General features: G+C 37.4%; 2 protein-coding genes across 3 annotated transcripts; one reads left to right on the forward strand and one right to left on the reverse strand.

The window, feature by feature from the left end:
* Positions 1–9,731: 9,731 nt before the first annotated feature.
* Positions 9,732–19,603, reverse strand: LOC140860325 (uncharacterized). 2 transcript variants are annotated; one of them, XM_073263288.1, is made up of 9 exons: positions 19,378–19,603; positions 18,223–19,189; positions 16,975–18,144; positions 16,733–16,891; positions 16,416–16,595; positions 15,309–15,503; positions 11,074–11,172; positions 10,389–10,994; positions 9,732–10,294 (listed from the first exon to the last, which is right to left on the reverse strand). In XM_073263288.1, exons 2-9 carry the CDS (start codon positions 19,156–19,158, stop codon positions 9,941–9,943), a joined length of 3,699 nt encoding a protein of 1,232 aa, XP_073119389.1. In that variant the 5' UTR covers positions 19,159–19,189; positions 19,378–19,603; the 3' UTR covers positions 9,732–9,940. The 2 variants fall into 2 exon arrangements, with proteins under 2 accessions (XP_073119389.1, XP_073119388.1); XM_073263287.1 differs by having other exon boundaries at positions 16,975–19,189.
* Positions 19,604–21,916: 2,313 nt separating this feature from the next.
* Positions 21,917–23,211, forward strand: LOC140863400 (splicing factor U2af small subunit B-like). Its single transcript, XM_073266800.1, has one exon. The coding sequence runs from the start codon at positions 22,116–22,118 to the stop codon at positions 22,959–22,961; it is 846 nt and encodes a 281-aa protein (XP_073122901.1). The 5' UTR covers positions 21,917–22,115; the 3' UTR covers positions 22,962–23,211.
* The last annotated feature ends 339 nt before the right edge of the window (positions 23,212–23,550 follow it).

The following is a 23,550-nucleotide window of genomic DNA, read 5'->3' on the forward strand; positions in this document are numbered from 1 at the left end:
GATAAGCCACATATATATATATATATATATATATTAAAAAATAATATAAATATATATATAATATATATAATATAATATTAAATTTATATATTAATTTATTTATATATTTATTTATTTTATAATATATAATATAATATATATTTATTTATTAATATATTTTTAATTTATATATATATATATATATATATAATATAAAAGCTCAAGCTCAAGCTCGAGCTCGAGTACTCGAACTACAATCGAACTCGAGCTCGAGCTCATATTTAACTACTCGATCGAGCTCGAGTAATAATACCCCTAGTTAGCATAAGACCCTTATATATTGTAATATAGTATAGATTTCAGTACGACCAATTCATATTAGAAAATATTTGTATTTTTTTTAGAAATTATTATGTTTCTCTATCATCATCATCATTATTATTTAATTAGTATCACAATCATAAGAGTTGTTTTGTTCCATTAATTATTGCCCAAATATTGTTGATTATAGTGAAAATTATGATGGGTATTTTTGGAATTTAGAGGAAAAAGAGGACGGTGAAGGAAGTAAAAATGGATATATATATATAGCAACTAATCCTTGATTGAGATCAACAAACTAAAACATACAATAATAATAATAATAATAATAATCATAATAATAATAATAATAATAATTGTAGTGACATGGAATCACTAACTAACTGGCAACTAATAACATGCATTAAACTTAATACAGAAAAATACTTAACAGAGTAAAACGTGCGGAAACATAACCATCAATTACATATCAGCTTAGTAAAATATATCCAGGCTTATTACTGTAGTGATACAACCATATCGAAAACTTAAAAGTAAACATTATACAGCTATATCGAATCCCGCTGTATAATAAACTCCTCAAGGCTCATGCTCCCTAGTCCTGCCTTGAACTACAAGCTCCGTCCATCCTGCGACCTGCCCCGTGGAATAGGGTGTCCAAGATAACACTAGGACGTGAGCGCTAACGCCCAGTATATAAATATGAGTAAACATATGTATATAGTGCATGCAACATGATGACTGGTAAAGGGTCATCTGAAAAGTCATGCTCAGTATCGGCGCCACATGAGTGCTGCCACCGCACGAATCAACCTCTGGGTGCAACCACACTCGTCAAGTACACCAGAGTAGTCAGACATAAATGTCTCCGCCGTCGCGATACTCTCAGTGACAGACTATCGAGTATAGAGCTGAGCGGCTCTATAATCAGGTATATCAAGGTATAGGCTCAACGTGTATATACACATGACATATGAATATAGAAAGCGGTAAATCATATATCATGCCATATAATAATGCCAAATAAATGCAACATATAAATATGTATACTCGCTGGCAATCTCAGTCAATGTGTACGTACCTCTAAGCTAGTTCAAGTATAGTAGGATCCTAGGTTCCAAGCCAATATTCAAAAGTTCATCGTATCACTACACAAGTTTTATAAGCCTTAACTAAGCTAATAAGTACACCCAAAACTTAAATAGATTTTCGGACCATACCTTCGTCCGTCGATAGCCCTTTGAAGTCGCTAGTCCCGGATGACTATAACCACTCCTTGGTTATTCCAGAACCTCTATTATAACCGATAGGACCCTCAAGTGTATAACTCACACTATATAACTGAAGAAGAAAACTCGGGAATTTGTATTCAAATTATGACTCCGAAGAGCCCTATTTATAGCCAAAAATCCGTCGGAGTTCGGAGCCTCCGAACTGGGTTCGGACCCTCCGAAACTGCATGTACGACACTTGTCAAAAATCGCGGATTAGTCATCTAGCATTGCTGTCTGGGGGAGTTCGGAGCCTCCGAACTGACTGAGTTCGGAGCCTCCTAAGTGCTGGGTTCGGATCCTCCGAACCCAGGTTCAGATGGTCCGAACATTGTATTTGAGTTCGGATGGTCCGAACTCATTTCGGTGCCTCCGAACCGTCCGAGACCCCCACGACCCTTCCTACCATTTTCGGACGTTCCGGAGCTGATTTTTCACTTATTTTTACCAAATAAGGACTCCTTAATCATGTTTTGCCACAGTTAAAATTATATGCCATATCATAGCATGGAAAGTGGAACTTGGCTATCACCCTTATATGCAGCGATCCCTCTGATAATTCTGAAGTCCAATTATGCCCTGGAATTGGTTAATTACTAACCCTTAATCATGTTTAACATATCATTATCTTAAAATGGAATCTGGGTTACTACATTCTCCCCACCTTTAGATATTTCGTCCGCGAAATAAAATCTAAAGACAAATCAAGATAATAATATGAAACATCAAACCATGTTTTATTACAATAACTGTAATTACATCTTTACATGGTAATAAAAAATACACAGCAAACAACTCAGGATATTCTGCTCGCATATGACTCTCGGTTTCCCAAGTTGCTTCTTCAACGCCTCGGCGCTGCCACTGTACCATCACAAGTGGTATAGTCTTGTTCCGAAGATCTTTCTCCTTCCTGTCTAGGATACGGAGTGGTCGTTCAACATACGACAGATCTGGCTTTAGCTGAACATCAGTAGATTGAATTACATGTGATTCATCAGCTATGTACTGTCGAAGTAACGACACATGAAAAATATTATGTATACTGGAAAGAGATGGCGGTAATGCCAAATGATAAACAACATCTCCAATCTTCTCCAGTATCTGGAAAGGCCCAATGAAACAAGGTTACAACTTGCCTTTCACACCGAATCTCATCACCTTCCTGAAAGGTGATACTCGTAGGAACACATATTCACCAGGCTCAAACTGCAATGGCCTGCGATGAATATTAACATAACTGGCTTGTCTATCTTGAGCAGCTTTGATCCTCCGCTTGATCAAATCTACCTTATCTACAATCTGCTGCACCAACTCAGGACCCTCGACTTGTCGTTCTCCGACTTCATTCCAGAATAACGAAGTACGACACCGTCGACTATACAATGCCTCGAAAGGTGTCATATCAATACTACGATGATAACTGTTATTGTAGGCAAATTCGAGTAAAGGTAACTGATCCTGCCAAGACAAACCAAAATCCATGACAGAAGAACGTAGCATATCCTCCAGCGTACGAATTGTCCGCTCTGACTGCCCATCAGTCTCCGGATGATATGCAGTGCTCAAACTCAGAGTGGTACCCAAAGCCTGCTGAAAACTACCCCAAAAACGTGAGGTAAATCGCGGGTCTCTATCACTAACTATACTCACTGGAATCCCATGTAATCGCACTATATCCTGGACATATAAGCGTGACATGCGATCATAAGAATACTCCCGATTGTAAGGAATAAAGTGTGCTGATTTTGTCAAATGGTCAACAACGACCCAGATAGCATCACACTGACGTGAAGTCATAGGCAAGTGGGTGACAAAATCCATAGTCACGTGCTCCCACTTCTATTCGGGAATCTCAAGATTCTGCAGTAATTCACCTGGTCGTCGGTGTTCAGCTTTGACCTGTTGACAAACCAAACATCTTGAAACAAACTGATATACACTCCGCTTCATCCCTTTCCACCAGAATCTGGTTCGCAAGTCTTTATACATTTTCATGCTTACAGGATGAACAGACAATCGACTCCTGTGAGCTTGAGATAGAATATCATTCCTGAGATCCGTAACATCAGGTACAACCACTCGATTCGATAAGCAAAATAAACCATCTTCCTGAAAATGGAATCCAGATGTATTACCCCCATTGGCTAGACGTGCCAAACGCTGAGTCTTAACATCAGATATCTGAGCATCTCTGATCCGAGAATACAATGCTGGCTCAGATAATATAGTATACAAACAAATTCCATTTCTTCTTTTCTTGTGCTTGAGTGTAAAACTCAATGAACAACACTCTTGAACCAAATGAGATATTTCACTAGTCTGAAGTGCAGAAAGTCTCACCTGCCGACTCAAGGCATCAGCAGTAAGATTAGCAGAACCTGGATGATATTTGATTTCACAATCATAATCCTTCAAAAGATCCATCCAGCGTCTCTGTCGCATATTCAACTCCGCCTGAGTGAATAAATACTTCAAACTCTTGTGATCCGTGAATATCTCAAATTTCTCGCCATAAAGATAATGCCTCCAAATCTTGAGTGCAAATACAATGGCGGCTAACTCGAGATCATGTACTGGATAATTATTCTCATGCGTCTTTAACTGTCGAGAAGCATAGGCAATAACATGTCCATGCTGTGTAAGAACACACCTTAACCCCTGACCAGAGGCATCAATATAGACAACATAACCTCCTGATCCAGAAGGTAGAGCTAACACAAGTGCAGTAGTAAGACGTCTATGCAGCTCGTGAAATGACTCCTCACAATCCGAGGACCATATGAAGGCAACATCTTTCCGTGTAAGCTGTGTCAAAGGCCTGACCAACTGTGCAAAATTCTCGATGAACCGACGGTAATAACCCGCTAGACCCAAGAAACTACAAATCTCAGCAACCGTCGTCGGAAGAGACCAGTTCAGCACTGCCTCTATCTTACTTGGATCAATAGATATTCCTTCATTGGAAATCACATGACCAAGAAACACTACCCGATCAAGCCAGAATTCACACTTGCTCAATTTCGCATACAGCTGCTTATCTCGTAACGTCTGTAAAACAATTCTCAGATGTTGTGCATGCTCATCCTTGTCATGAGAATAGACAAGAATATCATTAATAAAAACGATGACAAATCTATCCAGATATTCTCGAAATACCTGATTCATCAGATTCATAAAGACTGCCGGTGCATTCGTCAAACCGAATTGCATCACCAGAAATTCATAATGGTCGTATCTGGTCCTGAAAGCAGTCGTAGAAATATCTGAGTCTCGTACCCGCATCTGGTGGTATCCAGATCTCAGATCTATCTTAGAGTAAACAGAAGTACCCTGTAATTGATCAAACAAATCATCAATTCGTGGCAAATGATACTTATACTTGATGGTGACATTATTCAACTGCCTGTAGTCAATACATAATCGCATCGATCCATCCTTCTTCTTGACAAATAAAATAGGTGCTCGCCACGAAGAAACACTCGGACGAATATATCCCTTATCAAGCAGATCCTGCAACTGCTGTTTCAATTCCCTCATCTCTGACGGTGCTAGATGATAAGGTTCTCGGTATATAGGCGTCGTTCCTGGTACTAGATCAATACCAAATTCAACCTCTCGAACCGGAGAAAAACCAGGAATCTCATCAGGGAATACATCAGAAAACTCGCTGACAACCGGTAGCTGATCGATACCCGGACTACTCGTGAACATATCAACTGCATAAATAAGGTAGCCCTCCCCACCTAACTCCAAGACATGACATGCCCTCAGAGCCGATACAAGTGGCATCGGAGGTCGCGCACCCTCACAATAAAAGTACCAGCTATCACCCTCATTCGGATGAAACTGTACCAGACGTTGATAACAATCCACAGTAGCGTGATACAAAGTCAGCATATCTATTTCCAAAATACAATCAAAATCTGTCATCGCTAATATCATCAGATTAGCCGATAACACATGACCCTCAAACTCTAGAAGGCAACCCATCACTAAACGCTTAGTTACTATCTCCTGCTCCAGCGGAGTAGATACAACTAAATCCATATCTAATTATACATAAGGTAATCTATGTCTCTTAACAAAGCGACTAGAAATAAAGGAATGCAATGCTCCAGTATCAATTAAAACAAGTGCAAGAATACCACATAACAAAAAGGTACCTGCCAACATGCGATCGTTTTCCTCAGTAGCCTGCTCCTGAGACAGAGCAAACATCTGCCCTTGAGTCTGTGGACGGTAACCAGAAGAACTCTGTGGTGCTAACTGCTGACGTGGAAAAGTAGAAGCCTGAGATCCAACCTATGATCCCGATCCACTAGAAGAACCCATACGCTGAGGACAATCTCTCCGCAGATGTCCCTGCTCACCACAAATATAACAAGCACCAGTAGCTTTCCTACATGAAGCTGCAGGATGCTTCCCACCACAGTGACTGCAAAACTCCTCCTCCTTCTTCTTCTTCTTCCCAAAGCGGAATGTACCTCGTGAGCCACGAGAACCAGATGAAGTAGTAGGAGTAGAAGAAGACATAGGTCCAGATTGCACAACAGATTGAGCCCTAGGCCCAATAGATCCACTAGGCTGTCCTGGCATCATCAACAGTGCCCGCCTATTGCTGTTCTCCACTTGACGGCAACGATTCACCAAAGTCTCATAAGATGTCGGATTATCACATACGACAACTTGTGAGTAGATATCTTGATTCAGGCCTTGCAGAAAGATATCATACTTGGACGCATCACTGTCATTGATATGAGGACTAAAAGGTAGCAGATCAAGAAATCGTTGCTGATAATGATCAATAGTCATTGATCCTTGCCTCAGAGTCAGCAACTCCATAGATCGTGCCTGTCGAACTGCTGGAGAAAAATACAGTTTCTGAAACTGCTGACAGAAATCCCTCCAAGTCACCTGTCATCTCTCAGTACGTGCTTGAGTAGCTTTGGCATCCCACCATAAGCGTGCTCGATCCTCTAGAACGAATTCTAGAACTTTCAGTTTCTGCTCCTCAGTGCAATCGAAAGCTCGAAAAGCACTCTCGAGTTTAGACATCCAACTTCTTTCTTGTTCAGGATTCTCGCCTCCCACCAAAGGTTTCGATCCTACTTGCATGAACTTATTAATAGTGTAGCGACGTCTACCCTCATGAGGACGATACTGATCATCACGATGGCGATGATGACGATGATGACCACCTCCCTGGCCAACACTACCGTGACTCTCGTCAGCCATATCCTGAAAAGAATTGCATATTAAAATCCCAAATGTGCAAGAATTACTCAAGACTAAACTAAATCCCAAGTACTAATTTCCAAAATCTATGCATGCTCTGATACCAAAAATGTAGTGACCCAACATGGAATCACCTACTAACTGGCAACTAATAGCATGCATTAAACTTAATACAGCAAAATACTTAACAAAGTAAAACGTGCGGAAACATAACCATCAATTACATATCAGCTTAGTAAGATATATCCAGGCTTATTACTGTAGTGATACAACCATATCGAAAACTTAAAAGTAAACATTATACAGTTATATCGAATCCTGCTGTATAATAAACTCCTCAAGGCTCCTGCTCCCTAGTCCTGCCTTGAATTACAAGCTCCGTCCATCCTGCGACCTGCCCCGTGGAATAGGGTGTCCAAGATAACAACTAGGACATGAGCGCTAACGCCCAGTACATAAACATGAGTAAACATATGTATATAGTGCATGCAACATGATGACTGGTAAAGGGTCATCTGAAAAGTCATGCTCAGTACCGGCGCCACATGAGTGCTGTCACCGCACGGATCAACCTCTGGGTACAACCATACTCGTCAAGTACACCAGAGTAGTCAGACATAAATGTCCCCGCCGTCGCGGTACTCTTAGTGACAGACTATCGAGTATAGAGCTGAACGGATCTATAATCAGGTATATCAAGGTATAGGCTCAACGTGTATATGCACATGAAATATGAATATAGAAAGCGGTAAATCATATGTCATGTCATATAATAATGCCAAATAAATGCAACATATAAACATGTATACTCGCTGGCAATCTCAGTCAATGTGTACGTACCTCTAAGCTAGTTCAAGTATAGTAGGATCCTAGGTTCCAAGCCTATATTCAGAAGTTCATCGTATCACTACACAAGTTCTATAAGCCTTAACTAAGCTAATAAGTACTCCCAAAACTTAAATAGATTTCCGGACCATACCTTCGTTCGTCGATAGCCCTTTGAAGTCGCTAGTCCCGGATGACTATAACCACTCCTTGGTTATTCCAGAACCTCTATTATAATCGATAGGGCCCTCAAGTGTATAACTCACACTATATAACTGAAGAAGAAAACTCGGGAATTCGTATTCAAATTATGACTCCGAAGAGCCCTATTTATAGCCAAAAATCCGTCGGAGTTCGGAGCCTCCGAACTGGGTTCGGACACTCCGAACCTGCATGTACGACACTTGTCAAAAATTGCGGATTAGTCATCTAGCATTGCTGTCTGGGGGAGTTCGGAGCCTCCGAACTGGCTGAGTTCGGAGCCTCCTAAGTGCTGGGTTCGGATCCTCCGAACTTTGTATTTGAGTTCGGATGGTCCAAACTCATTTCGGTGCGTCCGAACTGTCCGAGGCCCCCAGGACCCTTCCAACCATTTTCGGACGTTTCGGAGCTGATTTTTCACTTATTTTTACCAAATAAGGACTCCTTAATCATGTTTTGCCACATTTAAAATTATATGTCATATCATAGCATGGAAAGTGGAACTTGACTATCACCCTTATATGCAGCGATCCCTCTGGTAATTCTGAAGTCCAATTATACCCTGGAATTGGTTAATTACTAACTCTTAATCATGTTTGACATATCATTATCTTAAAATGGAATCTAGGTTACTACATTAATTATTATACTTGGAGACGTGCCTTCGATCTGCTGTCAACATATAACATATTCTCTCTTCCCTCACAAAAGAAGAAATTAGGTCTCTTGGGCTGTCCCCCAACAACTGCCACAGGAAAGCCATTTATGTCATAGATCTGAAATAATTCCGGAGCCGGCGACCTAAATATATATATATATATATATATATATATATATATATATATATATATATAGAGTTCTTTTATGGTGCCCAACTCATATGCCCAACTCCATGCCCACCATGTACAATATGTGAGTTGACCAACACAATTGATGAGTTGACTTATCACATATTGTACATGGTGGGCATGAAGTTGGGCATATAGAGTTGGGCACCATAAAAGAACTCTATATATATATATATATATATATATATATATATATATATATATATATATAATCAACAAATGGCTTATTCGACCTGCAGTGCAAATTATATCCTAGGAGATCTAAAATGCTTTTTCAAAATTTATGAAGATGGATAACTTAATTTGAAGTAGCCTACTTATTATTTTCCTTCCTTCAAGTTAAAGTCATACAATTAACTAACGCCTTTCCATTTTATCCATCTTTTTGTTTCTTTTCTACTTCTTAATCACCGTGCCCATCATTATTTGCTTCTCTTCTTCGTCACACTAGTTTCCTTAATAACTAGAAATAGATTTTATTATAATAAATAATCTTACAAATCGGACAGCTTCTTCACTATGACCATTTTCATTTCACACGGAGACTTTCAAGACTTTCACACGGAGACTTTCAGACTCGAGGCCTCGTTTCCATCCTCGAGATTTTAGTGTTAGATTAGAACAAAATGTAAAATTTTTGAAGAAAAAAAATAATATTTCTTTATGAGTCGGATTGACCAAAATTCGTACTTTTATTATGGAAACTTTTTATTTAATCATATTCTGAATTTCATTATATCAACTCGTAAACAAACTAAAACCAAAGCGATTGATAATTTCATTTCACAGAACTCCATGGTATCGAAAACATATGATGAATTTACATAAGCAGCTTCAATCTAAATACGTTCTTGCGTTTGCAAGTTTTCTTTTGACGTAATACATATAATATATATGAACTAAATGAAAAAGGTTCCCATTCGAAATATTGTCTTAACGCATAAATTCAGCATAAGATCTATTTAAATTTATTTTTATATATTTTATACTATTATAATTTATGTATTTATATTGCTAAGGATAAGGATTTAAATCACTAAATTATTTCCTTTTATTTTTGAATTTTTACATGATCTGAGCTAAGTGGGGATTCGAGGAATAGACAACAAAATTTGAAACGAGCACCAATGTGACAGCATATTCAAGTCCAGAAATGCCATATTCCAACGTTCTCCCCCACTAAGTATAGTTTCCAATACAGAAAAAGAAAACTGAGAAAATAGCCTATACGGAGTATATATTATCACCTATGGCGAACTAATAAGCAGGGCTATGGCGCTTGAGATTTACGTTAGCGAACAAACCCATATTTCCCAGCCAAAATACAAGTATAACAACAACGCTCGTAAGACTTACCCACATCCACTGCTGCCATTTCTTCCTGTTTCGGTTGCGAAGAGGTGGAGGGAGGGATTTGGTCTTGTTTTGCTTGCTCGCAATTGGAGTTTTTTTAGGCTTTTTAGATGTTGCAGAAGAGGAATTGTCACTCACTTGTATTTCTTCCTTGACGATATCCATTGTGTTTTCACCAGTTTCACTGCTATCATTCACATCTGTTGATGCGCAAGCAGCTTTCTTTCTCTCTTTCTTTCTCAATTTCTTCTCCTTCTCCTACACGCTTGAATAGATACTTAGTTCCATGTCATTGTGAGTGGCGTGAAAAAACATTACAAATAGCAACAGAACAAAATCCATAAAGATTCACCTTTTCTTTAAGTTCCGCTTCTTTCCGCGCTCTCAGTTCTTCTCTCATTTGCACCTTCTCATCATGCCGTTTCTTCTTCTCACGTGCCTCCTTAGCCTTTGCTAGCTGCTCCAAACGAAGTTCCTCTTTCTTCTTTGCTTCAGCCTCATCTCTTCTAACTTCTTCTTCCTTGTGGATCAACTCAGCTTCCCCCCTCTTTTTCACAGAATCCTCTTCCTGCATCTCATTAGTCATTTCTCTCCCAGAAACATGAGTCGAGGAATTGCCTAATTGAATTTTACTAGGTCCCTTGGCTGTCACTATCCGATCCTTGGATTCTGCAACTGCCTTTATTGATTGAACATCTGAGGCCACGTTCTTTAAAGGCATTTGTTGCTTCAGCTCCACAGATTGACATGATATGGAATCAACATTGACAGGTATCGGGACCATCTTATCATTTCTTTCTTTATTATCACAACTGGGTAGGTTAGGAGGCTTCTCATCAGGGCCTAGAGAACGACCATCCAGAGTGCCCAATCTTCTCAGAGCACTCCTTGCATTGAACCTGGCATACTCACTTCGAAATTCCCCATTCCCATTCCAGAGTTCCATAAATCTTTCCACCTGTAAAATTGGCACTCAATTCAAGAAGTTAGAGGTTTGAATTAACATAGCAAACCGAAAGAACAATCACAAAACTAACCTGATTCATACACAGATGATACAGCGTCTCTCTGTCCCCACTAAATGCACAGTTACCGGCTGTAGCTTCATCATCTTTGTACTCAATGAAGTATTTGTTCTGCAATGGTAAGTATCCAACAACTTACAAGCTTTCGTTTTACAAAGATATAAAAAAAAATCAAGGTTGCATCGATTCTGAACTAAATGCATCCACGTGATGCAATATGGCTGTCCATCTTGATAGAATTAATCACTATGCTTAAAATGCATATCTCAAGTAAAATTTACGATGACTACGACTTCAATCCCGAACTTGCAATGAATGAAGAGGTCTGTTCCGCTTTTATGCTCTTCAAATTATGAAGCCTATGCAACAAGAACCAAAATAAATTCACCAAATAATTTTCAAAAAGACATTCTTATCTAACTATTTGTCTGAATATCAATAACTATAAATGACTTGCTAGGACATAAGAAAGCAACTTCTACTGTATTTCACAATAAATACCGTGAGTCAACCTTTGAAAATGAATACACAACTGCACTGCGGATTCGTCTGGGATAAAGTGGGGGAGGGGCAGCAACCATAGAAATGAAAAGGTTGCAAATGTTGGCAATCTTTCCAAGCAATTTTCTAATTAGTTCTACTAAAGATCCACAATCAATTAATTTTGACACAAGAAGCAAACCAGTGATGGCATCATCTGATTCTTAAAGATCCTTTCACAAGTTATCGCAAATATGTGATCGGCGGTATGTAAAAGAGATGGCAAAATAAAGTCCAAGCTAGGACTCAGAAATCTCGCAATTAGCAACAACACCCCCCTATCATAAAAGTGAGTGAATGAGAGTGCTTTATACTTCGCAGGTTTTTACATTTCTTGGAACAACAAAGATAATCAATTAAACAATGAAAATTAAAGATATTAATACAAATTGGTGATTTATCAAATGGGCAACCGCGAATGTTGACACCAAATTAATTGTGATTTGTGATGGAACCTTCAGATCAAATCAAAATGTTACTCATAATACATTCCATGAACATTACCAATTTAACCAAGGGTAACACGCGAGAATAAGTTTTAAGGTGCAAATAACGAGAAATATTTGAGAATTGTTAATTGTGATGTAAATGCTAAAGAAACCCACGGATAGAAAAATAGGATATTGTGTGGTGACAAAATACCTAATCCACTATATTGTAGAAATGTGATTGGACGATAGCATTAAGTTAATGTTAACTAATAATCAAATTAAGTTAATGTTAACTAATAATCAATTATTTATACGAGAAATAGAAACTACATCCAGCATTAAGGAGAACTTCATTCTTGCCTCCAATTGGCAAGCTGAGGTTACCCAATGACTAGTTTGTCCTTCTATATTTTTCTCGTCATTTAAATTTATTTCACACGAAAAATCTGGAAGTGCTTTAAATGAGACTTTTAACGCAGATGTATTTATGTTTTAAGATCGTTAAGTTTTATGTTTCTTAATTTTGCATGTTCTGCATTATAGTTAATAAAAGTTTGCAATGCAGGTGCCTAGGCTTAAGGCAAAGCAAAACTCAGCCATTGTGCCTAGAAGTATGCCAAGGCTCAACAGTCAACATTCAATGAGGCGTGCCCCATTGGTCGTAAAACACATGTATTGGTATGCTTAAAGTTCAATGCATGTTTTATGCATGCCTTAATTGTATTTTAAGTTAAATCCATGAGTTTGACATTAATTTATACTCACATTTTGATAATACTCGTTTTATTATTGCTCAAATGTTTGAAATTACATATTACATGCTACTTGACTTCATACATTTAAATTGTACACACACACGAGCTCGCGTATATATTTCCTTCGCACATTTCACCTCAATAAGCTACACACCTTGCGGCAGGAGCCTAGCTCCAGGTCGTAAGTGTGTCTTACTGCGTTGTGTGTCGTTGATAACCACATTGACGGAGTTCATTTCCATCAGTCACACCATTTCCATTTTCAGCAAACCAGCACCAATTTTTTTAACCATAAACTGCCATGTAATTTTTGGCAGTTATCTAGCTTTATTGATTTGGGTAATTTTGGTTAGAACATTGAAAATGCGGAAGACTTTTCAGTTTATCACATGGAACTGACGAGATGCATCGAGCTCAAAAACAAAACACAACGACATTCATAAAAACGCGAAGTAGACTTCAAATATTTCACTCATCAACATATAGTGACACACGTAATTCTAAAATCCAAGTTAAGAGTTCAATTTTGAGTTTTCTCTTCTAGGGGTTTTAATTGGATCGATATTAGTTCATCAAAGACAACATTTCTCATTAAAAATAACCATAGCATGTTAATAAGTTCCAAATTTTGAAAGAAAAGTAATTCTAATTCATACCTTAATTAGATGACATATATACAAGAACTATCTGGCCTCAATTTCCCTAATTATTTTATACTACTGCTTGACATTGTAATTTAAAGGTTATAGAAGTATCTTGATCCATTTGATTTGCCATGCAGGACGTGATACATAAATAAATACCCAAGATTTCTTTTAGTATAAAACATACTGATAAATGGAAAATTTTATTATTGTTTAACATATTGAACTACGATATCGAGATATTAAAGGCTTACTAGAAAAAATATTATTCAGTCAGTTGAAATTTTCCAGTTAAAAAATGGTGAAGTGAAGAATGTTATCGAGCAATCATACAAGGTTGGTGCTCGAGAGAGACTCTAGAGATGTTTACTTATTTCCCTATTAATAGGTCACAACTCACAAGTCATACGAATATTTTTTTTTGGAAGTATTTGTCCGAGCTTGAAGCATCAAGTAGACAATGTATGCTTAAGCTTAACCAAAAGTATTAGAAACTTGAATTATATCTTCACTTTGAGACAATTAACTCCGGATATTTTAGGGATAAAAATCCAAATCAATGTTTTCCTTTTCCTTTCTTTCCTTTTGCATTTCATATTCTCTTATTTATATAAATTACCTATATTGTTTGTAGGAGTCTCCTATGCAACTTATTTTTTAATTCGTTAAGCATAAGATATGGAGCCACTTGGTCAGACCTGAACTTTTTATTAGTTCGAAAATTTGGAAATAGATTTTATAGTGATTCTGAAGGTACTTTTGACGGAGTGTCTGTACATGAAGTTGAAAGTCAATGGAATATTTAGGAAGCAAAGATGGATGCAGATCGTACGAGAAAAAAAGTAAAAATGTGTAATGATTGGTAGAAAGTAAACTAACATATGTATCAAAAAATTTTATGAGATGTGTAGTAATGTATGTATAGATTAAAAACTTTGGAAGAAGAAAAACTGTTTTGTGTTTGATAGTTGGTGGAGAAAAGCTTCACTATTGACTTCCTCACCAACCATTTTTTTTAATAAGAAACAAAATCCATTATTATTTCCATCATACACATACACCACCCAATAATTCCATTTTTAAAATGTTTCACTCACATCTGGATAACCAAATCAAACATACTTTTAAATAACAAAATACGACTTCAAAAAAAACTAAACTTCGAACAAATTTTAACAAAAACGAACTTTCGAAAAAAAAAAATCAAAAACTACTTTCAGCTTATCTGAGTTTTAATAAAAGCCAGACCAAATGTCACCACAGATATTAATTGAATTTTTTACTAACACGTGTTAAGATTTCAGTGGAGAATTCTCCACTCCAAAGCATAGTTAATAAGGATTCAAGAGACGAAGGAAAATGAAGCTCTGAGCTTAGGTGAAGGAGAGTAGCGTGCCTTGTTGAAGCACTTGCAAGGCATAAAATTCTAAATAGCAGAAGTAACATATATTTCACATAACATCAAACATGTGCTTTATAAATCATTGACAACAATAGAACAAATACTTCATAGTACAGTGTACAGACAAGCATGTGCGATCATCATAGCATTTCACCTAAGATTTGAAATCTCTGATTTAAGGCACACCCCTAGCCTTTAAAGGGGCAACAAGGTGCGCACCTTAACAAATGGCTATGCCCTGGCTTGCACCTAGACACAGGGAAATTGTAAGTCTGAATAATAATGTCCAAACCCCAACCAAACAAGGCCTGTATCTTTCCTTGTAATATCCTCTTATCACAGATCCAAGATAGTATATACTTCACAAAGAATTTCTAGTTTTAGACTTAAACTTATCATTGTACTTGTTCGGTGTACATGTGTCTTTCTAGTACCAGTAAAAAGTAAACATGCGCATGTTGAAAGGAGGTCTTACCTTCTGTGAGAGTTGTTCTCTCAAAGTCTGCCATCTAGCATATGCTGCTTGGCGAATATCGTCAGCAGCTCTGAATTGAGCTTGCAGTTCCTTAATCTTTTTGTTCTCATCATCATATTTATTCTCAGCTTCCATGATCGCTGTTTGGGCCATTGACATTCTGTCTTTAAGGATGGCAAGCTCTTTCCTTAAAATCTGCACATGCCAATACATAATAATAATAACAACCGAATGAGTTATGGTTTTCACTATATGCAACTGTTCGCCCTACAACTCGAAATTAACCTTGACAACTGTAAGGCAGTTATCTGAACAACAGACAACTGCAATATCCCTGGTATAGGATAATGGATAAAAAAATGTTACCACGAGTAACTGATGCTTTGGAATAAGTGTGAGCATGAATGTTTTTGTGGTTTTATCAGATCATATAAGGTTCAGACACATTAAGTTGGAACTGGATATAGGTTGATTATTTGGTACCCACAAAATAAACTTTATGTTGGGTTTGGGTAGGCATATCTATTCTGGAACTGATAAGAAACCCTATAGTTTAATAGAACAAAAATGTGCCATCACTGGAATATATTCAGTTAGAGAATCCTAAAGCACTCTTAGCAAGAATTTCCAGGATGAAAATATCAAAGAGTATGAAAACTAAAAAGAGAATCTCATTTGAAAGCATACAAAATGCATCCTAGAAGTTCCAAGATGCAATCTGAGAAAGAAACCAGTACATTGAGTGAGATAAAAAATAACAGGTATTTCAGAGATTATAGAACAATGATGACAACGACATACAAGCCTTTGTCCCACTAAGTGGGGTCGGCTAATTGAATTCTACATCGGCCATGTGCTTTATCCCCTACTATATCATCGTCTATAATAAATCAATCTTATCAAGATTCATCGTTGCTAAGTCTTCTTCGTTGGTCTCCCTCCTCCTTTGTTAATGTGTGTATTTTTGTCATGATCTCGCATCGCCTAACGGGGCCTTTATTAGTCGCCTAAGCACAAGTTCCTACCATCTTAATCCCATCTCTCCAAATTTTTACTCACTATCACACCAACATTAGATAAAAAGAATAATATATGCATTATGCATACCTTTGAACGTTCTTCAGCATCCTCTCTCTGTTCAAGAGCCTGCTGGATTTCACTTTGGCTACCCATGTTACAAGACAATTGTTCACGAAGCTGCTTCAGTTGCTTGATCTCACGAATTAGTTCCTTTTCTTCTCTCAATGGCAGTGTTTCATGTTGTATAATATGTTCTATATGGTTTATCTGCCAAGAGACACAATTGAATCATGCAAAAAATTACGAAAGGATGATTTCTGACTCATGACAAGCCAAATGCATTCAAACTTCAAACAAGTAAAATGAAAGCATTTATACATAAAAGAGGGTGAGAAAATGCTTACCCGGCTATCCATATCCTCGATAGAAATTGCATTCTTAGCTTTGTTAATTAAAGACTGAAGAGAACTTATTTCCATGCGCTTTAATGCCACCAACTTCCGTAAGCTTCTGCTTTCACCCTTGGCATGTTCATAATGAATACCATGAATATGATTGTTGGCCTAATACAAAAGGAATTATTGTGTAACCAATTTGTCCTTAAACATCGCATAGAAAACATTAACTTGTTGTATGTAGTTCATACTCTTTTCTCCTGGATTTCAGCTTGAATAGCATCCCTGAGTTTTGTCTTCTCATTGACTTCTAGTTTTGCAGCCTTAAGCTGTTCTTTAAGTTTTTCGTCATTAAACCTTGGAATCTTAATCAAAAAGTTGAATGGCTTTGGCACAGCATCAACACGCACATCCTCTCCAGTGATAGCATCAGCACTGGAACAATTTGATGAAGCTTTTGATATGTTTTCATTCTGAAAAATTCCAGTGTCCTCGTTTCCTTGAAATAACAAGGTCTCAGCCTTACTTCCCACAACACCACTGAATTGTTCTCCCACAGTTTTAACTTCAGCCGATTCTACGATGATGTTGGCACAAACTTCTTCGTCGGCGACAAAGTTATCTAAAATCACGACCCCACTTGTGACCATGACATGACTTGTTGAGTCCACATTGTCCAAAGAAGGAAAATGATGACATTCAGGCTCCAATTCCTGATCTGTACAAGTATGTGGGTCCGTTCCATCTTCAGATTTCCAACTTGAAACTTCAACTCCAGCATGGGAATTACAGCCTTTATAAGTTTGCTCCTTTTCAATACGAACAACCGTTTCAAGAGTTGGGTCACAGCCGGAGCTTATGCTGTGCACACTATATACTTCCTGGCTGTTAAGGCCAAAAGCCCCATTCTCAACAGCATGTGATTTTGCACCATCAATAGATGAAGAAGATGCAATCACAAACAATTCAGTATCAGAACCTTTATCTTCAGACTCATGAACCTCGCCACTTGAAGTGGAAAAGCTCTGAGACAGAACAGGACCCTCACTCTCATTGTCAGAGCTCATATTTTCATGGGACACTTTGTTGAAATAAGAAAGCTCACCAGGGTCTTTAGGATATTGATTATTCTTTTCAACATGAAATACAGAAAATTCTTTAGTTTTTCTCTCTGAGCACTGCTGGTCGCAAACAGTTCTGAGATGACAATGAATATTAATTGCCTCTCTTTGTTCTTCAGCTGAGTTGCACTGTACTCTGTTTCCAGGGACTGTACTCCACTTCATGTCATCCCCTGCCGCACCCGAAGCTGACTGTGCCTCCACTTCAATTGTCTCCATTCTGTTATCAATTGGATAGCATTCCAAACCTGGATTTAAGAAAGTTGTTTGGGAAACTTCACCTTCTTCCTCACACAGATCCTGCAAATGACAATCAGCATCTTCAACAGAAAGTTGAGATGTCTCAGTTGATACTAATATAATTTCATGCTCACATACATCTTTGGTTTGAACAGAGATATTCGCATGTGAAAGCAACTTATTCATATTCCGTTCCTCTCCTGATTTTGCAACCATCCCCAAGTTCGGAGCTTCAGATTCCTGATTCATTTCCAGGCCAGAAGAGGATTCTGATACGGTCTGCTCCCCAAACCTTTTCCTCTCAGTATCTGCCACACTTTCAGTTTTCTCATTTCGGTCATTGAGCTTCTCTGCTACAACTAATTCTGAGCTTTCAATGTTTCTCTTTGGATCCCCATCTTGTTTGATTTCAGCTTCTGCCCAAAATTCAGTTTTCGCAAGATGGTCCTCTATTTGATCTTGGATGCTATCTCCATTACCCAAGGAACTCTCTCGCTGCAAGGTATTATCATTTACCACCAAAGGCTTCCCATAGGTTATTTCCACGTCCCCATTTTCTCCCCCGTTTAAAGGTTTGTAAACATCACCATTATCGAAATCCAAAGCCTCATTTTGAGCATCCAACTCAGCTAGGCATTTAGTTTTCAGACTATTCTCCTCGATAGTATCTAGGAACCCAACTCCATCCGCAGGAGAAATCTCGTTCTCTGCTGGAATGCAATTTACTACCGAAGGATACCCACCAATTGCCTCTGATGTACCGTTCTTCCCACCCATCAAAGACTCATAAACTTTCTCATCAACATCAGCTTTTACCCCAAAATGCTCGACAGAAAACTTTGATTCGAGCACACTGCTCATATCTACCGCAGCCACGACCTTATTTTCAAGGGAATCATCACTCTGGGCATCAGCCCCAGTGACAAAAACGTAGGAATTGTCGGGATCACTTTCTAGATCTTCGTTGTCCATCCCACTGCTATCAGGCTTGGGAAGATCATTGGCAGAACAGAAATCTAACCCGGATATCCCCCCAATTCCAGCCACCTTACAAACCCCAGTTTCAGCCGCCATTCCGAATTCTCCAATGGCAGATCAAGATTATCTATAAAATAGAAAAAAGGGAACTTGTTCGCGTACATATACATAAAAATCATCATGTAGACGCATAGCAAACTTGTTAAATTAAAATTGAGATACGCGGAAACGGAAAAGAAATGATGAAATAAGACAGAGATACAAAAATAAAATAAAAATTGACGATTGCATGCATGAAAGGAATGAATGTAGTACCGGGAGAGGGACGAGGAATCTAGATCCGATGGGTCGGAGATCCGGAGCGCCCAAAATTGAAAGTGAATTGAGTGAGTGGCCGTGGCCTCAGGCTCTCAGTGTTGACTGTCCAGGAAGAGAGAGTGTGTGTGTGTGTGTGGGTGTGAGGGAACAGGGAAGGGCAAAGAAACAGCTGGCGAAGGGAGACTCCGCCTTTATATCCTCACTGGGGGATTGGATCGGATTTCAAATCCAACGCCTCCCTTGCATATTTATTATTATTTATTTATTTATCCGCCTTTATATACTCACTTAATGGTATTGGATCGGATTTCAAATCCAACGCTTCCCTTGCATATTTATTATTTATTTATATTTATATTTATATTTATATTATATTTTTATAATATAAATAAATATTGACATTGTTTGGTTTGATATATTATTAATCTATGTATAACTTATCCCAATTAATTACGTCTTATTTTCATCATATTATTTATTTATTAATTAATAATTTTACATCAATTAAATCAAATAAATTATAATCTATCCATCAAATCAAATAATGTATTAACTATTTTTTCTTTTTTTGCTTTTTTATTTTGACTTTTAAATAATAATAATAATAATAATAATCAAATAAAATTATAAAAAGAAAGCAAATGGCGTTAATTTATCAAGTGCATCTTCACCTTTTAAAATTAATAAATAAAATTAATATCCTCCAATCTAATAATTGGCATTTTTTATTTTATAATATGTTATACTAGCAAATGAGCACACATGTTGTGTGTAAAATATAATATGTTTGCACATTTTTTTTTTGAAAATTTCAATTTAATTACCATATTGTACAAAAATAAATATGATATAAGTTTTAGCAAGATAATTCTTTATATAAAATATGAGAATTTAACCATCTTTACAAAATTAAATATGTTTAGTAGTTAATGTATGAAAAGATTAGTTTGAAATTAAGAAAAAGAGCTTCACCAAAAAATATAGTTACTATTCATCACTCTTGCTTTATTATTAATAATACAGATATGTATATTGCATATCATGTTAAGTCAATTTCTACTCCTAAACATTTTTTTGCGTTTTTATTAGATTTATATTTAGATTTAAATTTAGATTTAGATTTATATTATTTTTGAGAGTTTTGTACCGCGTCAAACTAATTAGTTATTAAATTAGTGTTAAAGGTTTGAAAAATATGTATAAATATGCATTAACGAATAACTATCGGACCATGAATCTTTTATACTTGAATTTAATTACAGTAGGCGGCCCTCGACCACCATCCCGTCTTTATCTGAGGCGGTTCGAGGCCATTCAACCGGCAAGTAGGCGATCGAGGTGGCGGAGGCGAGCAAGCAGGCGAGCGAGACAATGAATGATTTTAAAATTTCAGCCAACTATAAAAATTAAATAATTTTTAAAATCAGTCGCAGACTTACGGTCAATCAATTTTAAAAACCTTATATATAATAAAAACACATCTCACTCTCTTTTGTACTTACTTTTGATTTCATCCACCATCAGTCATCACCTGCTTTAAACCGCCTCCAGCCACCACCTTAATTATCTTATTAGTTTGCATCTATACATTTATTTGCACTCTGTTTAGATTGTATTATAATTAATGAAGCTTATTTATGGATAAACATTATTTAATTACATATGTTACATAAAAATATATGACTATTTGTAATTACCTATAAAATTTTGCTAAAAAGTTCAAACGTCTAGACACTACTTGGGCACCGTTGAAGCGGCCGAGATGGTAGGCGGTCACTGACCGTCCTGCCACCGCCTCCCGCCATTTACATTATTGTTTGATATTTTTTATAATGGTAGTTGTTACTTTAGTAGTTTGATTTATTCGAAATTTGGTGATTTTACGAGACATTAGTTACAAAGCCTACAAAATACTTTTATAGATAACAGTTTTTTTGTCTATAAAATCAATGAAATATTTTTTTTTTCAAAAAGTTCGCAAATTCAATTAATATTAGGGAAAATTGCAATTTTGGTCTTGTATGTTTGTCAATTTGCAATTTCGGTTTTCTATGTTTTCATGTTTCATTTTAGTCCTGCATATTCCGATTTTGACAATTTCAGTCATTTTTCTTCGAAAATGTTTACGTGACACTTTACATGTCAACTCCACATCAGCACTGCATTGGTGCCACATCAGCGCCACATCAAAAAAAGACAAAATTGCCAAAAAATAAAGATAGCGGACTAAAACTGAAATCTAAAAGCATAGATAACCAAAATTACAAACCTACAAGACCAAAAAAATAATTTTTCTCTTAATGTTATGTTATTGATTTTGGCATAAAAGAGAATACTTTTTCATATGTCAAATAATATCGAGATACAACTCATAAAATTGATTTTCGAAACTAAATTGATTGTGATAAAAAAAGTCTAAAAATATTTATTATTTTTATTTTATCCAATATTTTAACAAAATATTATATTATATTATATTATTAGTATATAAAGTCACAAATTAACTTATTTGATCTTGGCCTAGGGCTAAGAAATACTAAGACAGTCAAGTCGTACTTAATTCTGCATAGGGGTGTTGTACTTGTATCTTCTTCGTTAAGAACGCAATAGTCCCTTTTCAGTCGCACAATAATTAAATTAGGGTTTCTCGCAACCTTTCCTAACCCTTCCGCCGTCGCCGTCCACGTCCAAGCAATTCTACGCACCAGCTGTTGGTTCGATCCAGTCACAGAGAAATGGCAGAGCACTTGGCCTCAATCTTCGGGACCGAGAAAGACCGCGTGAACTGCCCGTTCTACTTCAAAATCGGCGCCTGTCGTCACGGAGACCGCTGTTCCCGCCTCCATAACCGACCCACTATATCACCCACGCTGGTCCTCTCCAACATGTACCAACGCCCGGATATGATTACCCCAGGCGTAGACGCCCAGGGACAACCAATCGACCCAGCTAAGATACAAGAGCATTTCGAGGATTTTTACGAGGACATCTTCGAGGAACTCAGCAAATTTGGTGAAATCGAGACCCTCAACATATGTGATAATCTCGCTGACCACATGATCGGCAATGTCTATGTCCAGTTCAAGGAAGAGGATCAGGCCGCCGCTGCCTTGCAGGCCTTGCAGGGTAGGTACTATTCCGGCCGCCCAATTATTGGAGATTTCTCGCCAGTTACAGATTTTCGCGAGGCTACCTGCAGGCAGTATGAGGAGAATAATTGTAACCGGGGTGGTTATTGCAATTTCATGCACGTCAAGATGATCGGCAGGGAGCTCAGGAGGAAGCTTTTTGGAAGGTACAGCCGGAGGTCTATGAGGGGGGGCAGGAGCCGGAGCAGAAGTGTCAGCCCTCCCCAGTATTACCATAGGCGGGATAAGGAACGCGAAAGGGATCACGACAGGCTGGACCACCGTGGGAGGAGGGGTGGTGGTGGCGACAGGCGTGGAGATAGGTACGACGGAGAGAGGAGGCGGCATGGGGGGAGTTCGAGGAGGAGCAGAAGTCCCGTGAGAGAAGGTAGCGAGGAGCGCCGAGCTAGAATTGAACAGTGGAATCGGGAGAGGGAGGAGAAGGGTCAGTAATGTTGGTTTTATATTCTAATAATCAGTTTGCGTGTTATCTTCCATTTGGATCTTGTGTAATTCGGTAGTCTAGAAGGCTCCTTTGTTTTGTTATGCTATGCTTCTATTGTGTGTGTGGAGGTTGGGAGAGGTGGTCAATGGGGAATAGCTAAGAAATTTGCTGTTATAACAATTAAGATGTTGTTCTTTCCATAATTTATTTCGGTTTTTTTGGATTTAGAAATATATAATCCTATCACCGAGCTCGGTTCGGTTTTCTTTCAAAAAGAATAATTTATTTAGGTTCGGTTTGTTCGATTTGACAATTATTTAACTTAGTAATAAATATATAATATATTATCTTTTTAGATAACTTAGAATTAAATAAACAACAATCAACTAAAAGTATATTTGTTTTTCACTGAATATCATTTCATAAGATGTATAATCTAAATAAAAATATTAATCTAATGAAATTTTGTTTTTTTGGGTCAGTTCGGTTTGACATATATAATTTGAAACCGAACCATATAAACCTTGGTTTTAACATTTAGTTCGGTTTTAGGCTTGGTTTGGTGTTTGGTTTTTGGTCTCTTTGGTTTGGATTTAT

Source organism: Henckelia pumila, chromosome 4, assembly GCF_033568475.1.
Source record: "Henckelia pumila isolate YLH828 chromosome 4, ASM3356847v2, whole genome shotgun sequence".
NCBI classification, from domain to species: domain Eukaryota; kingdom Viridiplantae; phylum Streptophyta; class Magnoliopsida; order Lamiales; family Gesneriaceae; genus Henckelia; species Henckelia pumila.

Bases quoted from the DNA above. Each gene is read 5' to 3' on its own strand.
- LOC140860325 (XM_073263287.1), bottom strand. From the start codon at position 19,158: ATGGCGGCTGAAACTGGGGTTTGTAAGGTGGCTGGAATTGGGGGGATA. The intron at 16,892-16,974 runs GTATGAACTACA...CTTTTGTATTAG, and splicing joins CTGAAATCCAGGAGAAAAGA to GCCAACAATCATATTCATGG. The intron at 10,295-10,388 runs GTGAATCTTTAT...TCAAGCGTGTAG, and splicing joins AAGCGGAACTTAAAGAAAAG to GAGAAGGAGAAGAAATTGAG.
- LOC140863400 (XM_073266800.1), top strand. From the start codon at position 22,116: ATGGCAGAGCACTTGGCCTCAATCTTCGGGACCGAGAAAGACCGCGTG.